Source organism: Barbus barbus (assembly GCF_936440315.1).
Source record: "Barbus barbus genome assembly, chromosome: 22".
NCBI classification, from domain to species: Eukaryota; Metazoa; Chordata; class Actinopteri; order Cypriniformes; family Cyprinidae; genus Barbus; species Barbus barbus.
In genome coordinates, this window is record NC_136750.1 from 4,614,220 (window position 1) to 4,623,052 (window position 8,833).

At 37.1% G+C, this 8,833-nt stretch overlaps 1 protein-coding gene across 4 annotated transcripts in view; it reads left to right on the forward strand.

The window, feature by feature from the left end:
• LOC306888566 (amyloid beta precursor like protein 2-like) overlaps window positions 1-7,915 on the forward strand; it is an 83,994-nt gene extending 76,079 nt beyond the window's left edge. For 2 of the 4 annotated variants that reach the window (XM_079446964.1, XM_079446966.1), the window contains 4 exons: window positions 1,956-2,012; window positions 3,751-3,927; window positions 6,016-6,148; window positions 6,718-7,830. In XM_079446964.1, the coding sequence (XP_079303090.1) occupies window positions 1,956-2,012; window positions 3,751-3,927; window positions 6,016-6,117 (336 nt within the window). In that variant the 3' untranslated portion in view covers window positions 6,118-6,148; window positions 6,718-7,830. Of the gene's footprint in view, window positions 1-1,955; window positions 2,013-3,750; window positions 3,928-6,015 lie in introns of all 4 variants that reach the window. The other 2 variants (XM_079446963.1, XM_079446965.1) reach the window with 1 other exon arrangement.
• Window positions 7,916-8,833: the final 918 nt, after the last annotated feature.

The following is an 8,833-nucleotide window of genomic DNA, read 5'->3' on the forward strand; positions in this document are numbered from 1 at the left end:
AATATAAAGACAGCTATTTAATGTATAAAAGCCAATTATTCTTTGTAAAAAAGGTTATATTATTAGGATTGTTCACACAAAATTAAAAATTCTGTCATGAATTAACTACAGTCATGTCGTTCCAAACCCGTACGACATTCATTCATCTTCGGAACACAAATGAAGATATTTTTGATGAAATCTGAGAGCTTTCTGATCCTCCATAGACCACAACAGAACTACCACGTTCAAGGCCCAGAAAGATATAAAGACATCGTTATAACAGTCCATGTGACATCAGTGCTTCAACCTTAATTTTATGAAGCTACGAGAATACTACATTTAATTCTACTACAAATAAAACAAAAACAACGACTTTATTCAACAATTTGTGCTCTTCCGTGTCAGTCTTCGATGCACGTTCATAAGAGTACCACGACACATCTGTGTGGTGCTGGTGACACAGGTGCTGGCGAATTTTCATTTTTGGGTAAACTGCATTGTTGGCAAAATTAAATAATTGGATTTTTATATTGTCAATGCACAAAATTAGCCAGAATTATGAAACCACTTTCTGGAAAATATTTTCTCCGTATTAGATTGAAAGAAGATTTTTTTTTTTTCCTACCCATTATTAATGTTAGATTTGATTTTTCAGTTCAATCCATCACTGGCCTCTCACTGCAGGTTGAACAGTCTGTACTTGCTTCGGAATATAATCTATTGTAAAAAAGGGGCTAGAAATACATTTATATTTATATAAAACAGTATCAACCATATAAACTTCATATTTAATTGTAATAATTTAAATCCTCTCATTGACTTTGTATTGGAAGGAAATTGTATTGTCATATTATTTACATGCTGAGTCATGATTGGTTAGTTTACTTAGTTTATTTAAAGATCAATAGATGAACTAAAGCCTAAAATCTAACCTTACCTAAAACTTTAGCACTTCTTCCGCTGCCTTGCAGTCACTGCTATATCCTTCCAGATATACAAATCTGCTCTATTTCAGTCTTATTTCATTCATATCCCAGCATTCATTGCATGCCGCGTTCACATATTTCCCAGTCACATTCCAGTCTCCCCTAATCGCAGCTCACACAAGAGCCCATGTGGTTGTGGAGGGCTGAGCTAGACACATGCAATGCATGATCTCTGTGAAGAACGTGGCTCATGTTCGGCTTGTTTTGTTTGTACTGTATTTCTGCATGTTTGCCTCTCTGAAATCACATAGAGGAGCTATCAGAGGTTTGTGAGAATCTAAGCTGCATTAAAGAGACCGTCCTTCGAGAAAGGACTCATCCTCATGTGGTTCCAAACGTGACTTTTTTTTTTTTTTTTCTCTTCGGAAGATGATGTTTTGAGTATGTATATGGACAAAATTACAATGGAAATGAATGGGAACTGAAACGGGTTGCCAACATTCTTCAAAATATCATCTTTTGTGTTCAGCAGAAGACAAAAGTTATACAGGTTTGGAATGACATGAGTAAATAATGACAATTTTCAATTTTTTGGGGTGAACTATGCCTTTAAACATGCTCTGATGGCTCCTTCATTGAATGTTTTTCAATACATGTTGAGGTGTTTTGTTTAATAGCAAAATACCAAGATGAAAATGATTCTTCCCTGCATTAAATGCCACCGGCCATGTTTTCTAACAAGGACATAGTCACTGTATGAAAGATCATGAATTATTTTGGATTTGCTCACAGTATTTAATACCCAGCTATTGCTGTAACAGCAGTAAACCAGCACCATAACCACCACAGATAACTGAGTCAGCTTAATTGTCAGAATAGTTACCAATCAATAAGCTTTTTCAAATATCTTTTTCATTTGGTTCCCTTGATCTTGAGTGTTTGCTAATGCCCTTTCAGTAAACTAACACACACTGCACATCACGCACACACTGACTCACTCTTCAGTTCCCAAGGAAGTAACTGAGACTGCCCTGTCTGTGTTGACAGGTGATTGATGAGACTCTGGATGTTAAAGAGGTGATTTTGAATGGTGTTGATCCTCTGGTAAGTACAGTGCCCTCCTGTGCTCAATACATGGTACTGTCAAATGCTGCAGTCTCGGATTATTGTAGTAGTCTGCTTCTGTTCTATCTGTGAGCAAATGACAGTTTTACATCATTTATGACCTTATATTGTTTATCCACAAGCTTCCACGGCACGTGTGCATGTTTTTAATGGGATCGCATGAGCATGTCCGGTGGATACGGGTCATCATTTGTCATCATTAGACTTTCACACAAATGGAATTGAGCACTAAACATGTGTGTGTGAAAATTGCCAGTCACTGCTGTCAGTGCACATTCGGTCCATTTAGCACTTTGTGAAGCAGATCGATACCACCAAACACATTCATTCATGTTAAAGCTCAAATTCATTCTTAAAGGAGTAGTCCTCCCCAAAAATGGAAATTGTCATAATTTCAGGCCAGTTCATACTAAGAATGGTAATGTTAATAACTATTTCAATGGATAAGCGTGCGCTGCATTCATCTGCCACTTGAAAGGGATAGTTCACTCAAAAATACATTTAATTTTAATTTGCTCACCCTCTGGCCATCCAAAATATACAGTGGTCTGGTCACAAAAATTATTAGAACACTAGTATTTTCACCAGCTAAAAATGGGTTCAAGTCTTTTGCAACGTCTCCAAGATGCTTAAAGAAATCTATATTTATTCTGTAAGCATCTTGGAGACGTTGCAAAAGATAAAAATAACTGACTTAAAACCATTTTTTAGCTGGTGAAAAAATACTAGTGTTCTAATAAGTTTGGCCACCGCTGTAAGTGACTGTTTTTCTTCAGTGGAACAGTAAAGAAGATTTCCAGCTAAAACCATGTGCCTTGGTGATTTCGTAAAATGCAAGTCAGCAGCTATAGGCTCTTGAGAGTCAAAAAAGCATATCAGGGAAGACCTGGACTTCCCTGTTTGCCTGAGTCTATGGTTTACAAGTAATAATGTTCAGTTTCTTGCACAGATCGATAGTTTCACTTAAGAAGACCTCAATATATTGTCAAGACCTATGGTTATTTTGTGTTGCCTGATACTGCTTTTTTGACTCTCAAAGTGACTGTAGACTTGCATTTTATGAATCACCAAGAAACATGGATGTCACCTACATCATGAATGGCCTGACCAAATTTTCATTTTTGGGTGAACTATTCCTTTAAATGCTTAAGTTCTTTAAAGTTGGTAGATTTTGATTAGCTGTCAGTGCTTTAATATCATAGGCTTGAAAAATTAATCCTGAAAGTGATTGCAAAGATATTTTTCCCTTTGTGCCATAAGCCATTATCATTTTAGTACATTATGGACATCTCTATTTAAATGAATTTGAATAACTATTAAAACATTATAGTGGTAGTTGAGATTATAGCTTTATCATTATAAACTGTATGACTGATTGAGTGAATGCTGGAAAAGAGCAGTATGAACATGTTTCAGGCTTGATTTACATGTCAGACATTGTTTATGCTGTTTGTGATTTTGAAATTATATTCATGTGGAGTGTGATGAAACATCAGAAAATGTTTAGAGAATCTCTTTTTCTGTAGTAAATTCTTTCCATTCTCATTTGGTACCAATTATGGCACAACAACTCTTGCCTCACTGTACATAGTTACAGTATGACTCCCCTGCTTCAACGGCATCGACAGCTCTTTAAGATGTCTGTTAACAGTGCTTGTCTTGGCTCTTTGTGCTTTTGGTGTGTAAATAACACTGGTGTTTTATTTTTCCCTCACAGTTCAGCCGTGGATCAGAGCAGGAGACGTTCCGCCCCCTGGTGGATGATTTCAGCTTTGGAAGCAGCACTCTGATTGGCCTGCTGGTGATTGCAGTGACCATAGCGACCGTGATTGTGATCAGTCTGGTGCTGCTGAGGAAGAGGCAGTATGGCACCATCAGTCACGGCATTGTTGAGGTGAGCTAACGGTCACACATGACGCTCCATTATTCACTCTTAGTGTTTTCAATGCAACCTTGAGGAGTATAACAAACAGGCTTGACTGACTCTCTCAATCGCTGGGAAGGATAATGCCCTTACTCAGAGCACGCAAGGACGAGCAGGTTCAAAGGAAAGTTTAGTACTTTTCGAGTTTATATACATTTACTTATATAAAATATTTAATGGATATACACAGCCATTGAAAGGGTTGATGTCAGTAACATTTTTGAAAACTTAAAAAAAAGCCGCTCTTTTGAACTTTCTATTCATCAAAAATCTCACGATTTCCATAAAATTGTTAAGCAGCACAACTTATTTCTGAAAGCAGTTGTTAACTCCAAAATGAAAATTTGCAGAAAATGTACTCACTCTCAGGCCATCTAAGATGCAGATGAGTTTCTTTATCAGATTAGGAGAAATTTAGTATTACATCACTTCCTCACCAATGGATCCTCTGCAGTGAATGGGTGCCGTCAGAATGAGTCCAAACAGCTGATAAAAACATTTGCATTACATTTTAATCATTTAGCAGATGCTTTTATCCAAAGCGACTTACAAATGAGGACAATGGAAGCAATCAAAATCAACAAAAGAGCAATGATGTGCAAGTGTCAGTTATCTTAACGCAGTACTCGTAGCAAGGTCTTTTTTATTATATAAATAAAAAGAAAACCGATAGAATACAAAAAGATTAGAAAAGCTAGTGTTGGTTATTTTTTTTAAAGAATAGAATTAGAATAGAGAGAGCTAGAGTTCAAATAAAGATGGAAGAGATGTGTTTTTAGCCGATTCTTGAAGATAGCTAAGGACTCAGCTGCTCTGATTGAGTTGGGCAGTTTTAGCAATGTGGTCTGAGAAAGTCAGCTTATCATCAATCATAACTCCAAGGTTTCTGGCTGTTTTTGAAGGAGTTATGTCTGATGTGCCTAACTGGATGGTGAAATTGTGATGAAACAATGTTTTTTTTCTGGAACCACAAGCAGTTCTGTCTTGGCATGGCTGAGTTGAAGGTGATGGTCCTTCATCCAGCAAGAAATGTCTGTTAGACACGCTGAGATACGAGCAGCTATTGTCGGATCATCAGGATTGAATGAGAGGTAGAGTTGAGTGTCATCAGCATAGCAGTGATATGAAAAGCCATGTTTCTGAATGATAGAACCTAGTGATGCCATGTAGACAGAGAAGAGAAGTGGTCCAAGAACTGAGCCCTGAGGCACCCCAGTAGTTAATGTTGCAACTTGGATACCTCACCTCTCCAAGATATATCTGAGAGGTAAGACTCAAACCACTGGAGTGCGGTTCCTGAGATGCCCTTTGCCAATAGGGTTGACAGGAGGATCTGGTGGTTAACTGTGTCAAAAGCAGTGGATAGATCCAGCAAGATAAGTATTGAAGATTTGGAATCCGCTCTTGCAAGTCTTAGGGCTTCAACAACTGAGAGCAAGGCGGTTTCGTTTTTTTATTGTTTTGGCAATGAAAGGAAGAAGGGAAACCGGTCTGTAGTTCTCTTAAAGAGATGGGTTAAGGGTGGGTTTCTTAAGTAGTGGGGTTAAACGAGCCTGTCTAAATGCTGAGGCAAAAACACCAGTGTGAAGGAATGGTGATGTGCGTGCTCGTACAACTGCAGGAGAAATGACTTGAAGGAGATGAGATGGAATAGGATCAAGCGGACAAGTAGTAGGATGATTAGAAAGGACGAGTTTGCAGACTTCTGCCTCAGAGAGTGAAGAGAAGGATGTGAACGAGTGTATGTTTGCTGGTAAGATGTGCTTGACAGATTGTGGTGTGAAAAAAGTGCACTGATGGTTTTAATTTGATTAATGAAGAACGTGGCAAAGTCGTCAGCTTTTAGAGGTGATGAAGAAGGGGGAAGAGGTGGACAAATGAGCGAGGAAAATGTTTTAAAGAGCATGTGAGAGTTAGACGAATTGTTAATTTTGTTATGATAGTATGTATTTTTAGCAGTGATCACAAGAATCCACAAGTGATCATTTAAAATGAAAATGCCTTAAAGATGCTTATGTTGTAGGTACTGATGCATTAACTCTTCCTCTTGTGTTTCAGGTTGATCCTATGCTAACTCCAGAAGAACGTCACCTGAGCAAGATGCAGAACCACGGCTACGAAAACCCCACCTACAAATACCTGGAACAGATGCAGATATAGCCTTCATGGGGCGCTGTGGAGCTAGAAAGAGGTGAACATACTACTGACCAATTATAAAACTGCTCTCAAATCATTTCATGCATTTGAAATGCATATTCTGGTTCATTTAAATAAATAAAAAAACCAATGGTTTATTAATACTACTACTTCAAATACTGCTACTGTTGTACCATGGAGCGCAATTTTTTGCTCTTGTAACTTTTTTTTATTTTTTATTTTAAAGTCAACTGTTTTAAATCAGGAGAACGTGATTCTGCAAATTAGCCTGGAATTGATTTTCCGTAATTGAAATCGGAACGTATTGTAATGTTGTTTTAAATGTTAATTTTATAAAGTTTTGTTCAGATCTAGTCTATAGAGGTACAGCAAAGCTGAAACAATCAAAATGAAACAGCAGTTTTTCTACACCATCGCTGGCCGCCGGATATACTTCTTTTAAATAGATCGCTTGTATATGAAGGTTATTTGTAATGACTTAAATGTATAGTGAATCAGAAAATATGAAAAGAAAATCATTAATATCTTTATAATTATTAAAAACACACAATATACATAAATAGAAAAAGTAGATGGTAAATTTATTCTTTTTTTTTTTCCCAGAGCTTAAATCTTGGCTGGGTTACAGGTTTAAACTTTGAGATTTAAGGACTGATATTCCCGGTCCAAACATCTGATACCATCGCCATTGTAAGATACGATGAATGGTTCGAACTGAATGGCGTGACGGCCTGCCAGATATTTTGGCTGATTGTGAATGTAGAGGTGCCCGATTTCAGTAACATTACTTTCGTTTGTTTTTATCTTTTGGTTATGGTGTCATATACTTGGACCAATAAACGGTTCGGCCCCTGCACATGGTCAGTGCGAATTGGTTGGAAGGGCCACAAGGTTAGGGGCCTCCAGTCTCCCATATCGCACTAAAATGTCTCTTTACTCGGAATGAATGTTATTTTTCCTGCCGTTACATGAACACACTCCAACGCTCCCTAGTAAATCTGGCCTGATGAAATGTTGCATTCAGCTTAGGTTTATCACAGTTATATTGTATTTTTATTTCATAGCTGCCTAATGAGAACTGCCATGGAGAGTTTTATCGTGTGGCAATACTTTGTACACATTGCTTAAATCAAAGAGAGCATAAAGTCGACTGTAATTATAATACTACAATATATATATAGAGTTTATAGCATAAGTCCCACAAGGACATACCCTTGAAAACAATGGTTAAATGAAAAAACACACTAAAGTTACCCAGCTGGAGGCCAAGGCAAGTGTAAGAAATATTTTGCATGTCCACTACGATGCAAGGCAAGGAAAAAATTGAGTCCATTTTTTTTTCCTCTCTCTCTTCCCCCTTAGTAATGTCTTTGTATGCCTGTATAGTTGATGTTGCAATCATGGCTTTTATCAAGGACAACCTGTAGTGTGCATTGTTCTTATATGAGATGTTATGATATATATTTTTAAGTTTTGTTCTTTTCTTTTCTTTTTTTGCCCTCTTCCTGTGACAGTATTTCTGTATGTGACTTTCACTATGCACCTAAATGGCTCCAATCTTGGACCTTATCATTGCCTGCTTGATTGTGGAAATGGTCATAGGGGTGAGGGGAAAATAATACAAAGTTCATATATTAGAAGTAAAATATGGTTGAATCCAGTGGAAAATGGCTTCTTGGTTACAGGTGGGAAACATCAATAAATTCACTACTTCCATGTTGGTGTCATTTTTGTCGTCTTTATTCTACTTGTTTTTATATCAGTATAAAAAAATGCATGAATGTTCTTATATCTGATTTCAGTTCACAATAAAAAAAAAAAAAAGAAAGCATTTTAAATATGAAATATAAAAATATTTAGAGTAATATAAAATATGCATGAATTACATTTACATACTTAATAATGGTTTCATGATGAAACATTTCAATATTTTTTATATATACATTTCAATAAAAAACTGTTTTATTTACTTGGAAAATCAAAAGTAACAGTCAGTATGTGGTGTAGCCACAAGCTTCTTTAAAGGAAGTGTTCACCCCAAAATGAAATTTGCTGACAATGCCCCTTCAGGCCATCCAAGATGTAGATGAGTGTTTCATCAGAACAGATTTGGAGAAATGTAGCAATGTATGAATGGGTGCCATCAGAATGAGAGTCTAAACAGCTGATAAAAACATCACATTAATCCACACAAATCCAGTCAATCAATTAAAATCTGCGTGTTTGTAATCAATCTTAAGGATGTTTTAACTTAAACCCTTGTTTCTGGCCAAAATACCAGTTCATAAGAATCCAGTGAACACGTCAACCCCCCGTAGTGCTTAATCTGTGCATATTTCTCTTCTAATTCAGACAACATGACTTTTTCACTGGAGGCAGCAATATGGATAAAGGACTTGTATTTTAGCTGGAAGCAACGTTTGCAAACACGCAGCTTTTCACCTCACAAGACACTAACTGAAAGACTGGAGTCGTGTGGATTATTGTGAGGTTTTAATCAACTGTATCCACTCTTATACTAAATTTATGAACATTCAACAACTAAGAGAAACTGAAACTTCAGATTTGCCCTGTCATGCTGGAGGATCATGTCAGGATGAGTCTGCAGGAAGGGTACCACATGAGGGAGGAGGAGGTCTTCCCTGTAACACAAGCTCAGTCTGATGCTGTGACACATCCACCCAGAAAATAATGGACCCTCCACCTCCAAATCAATCCC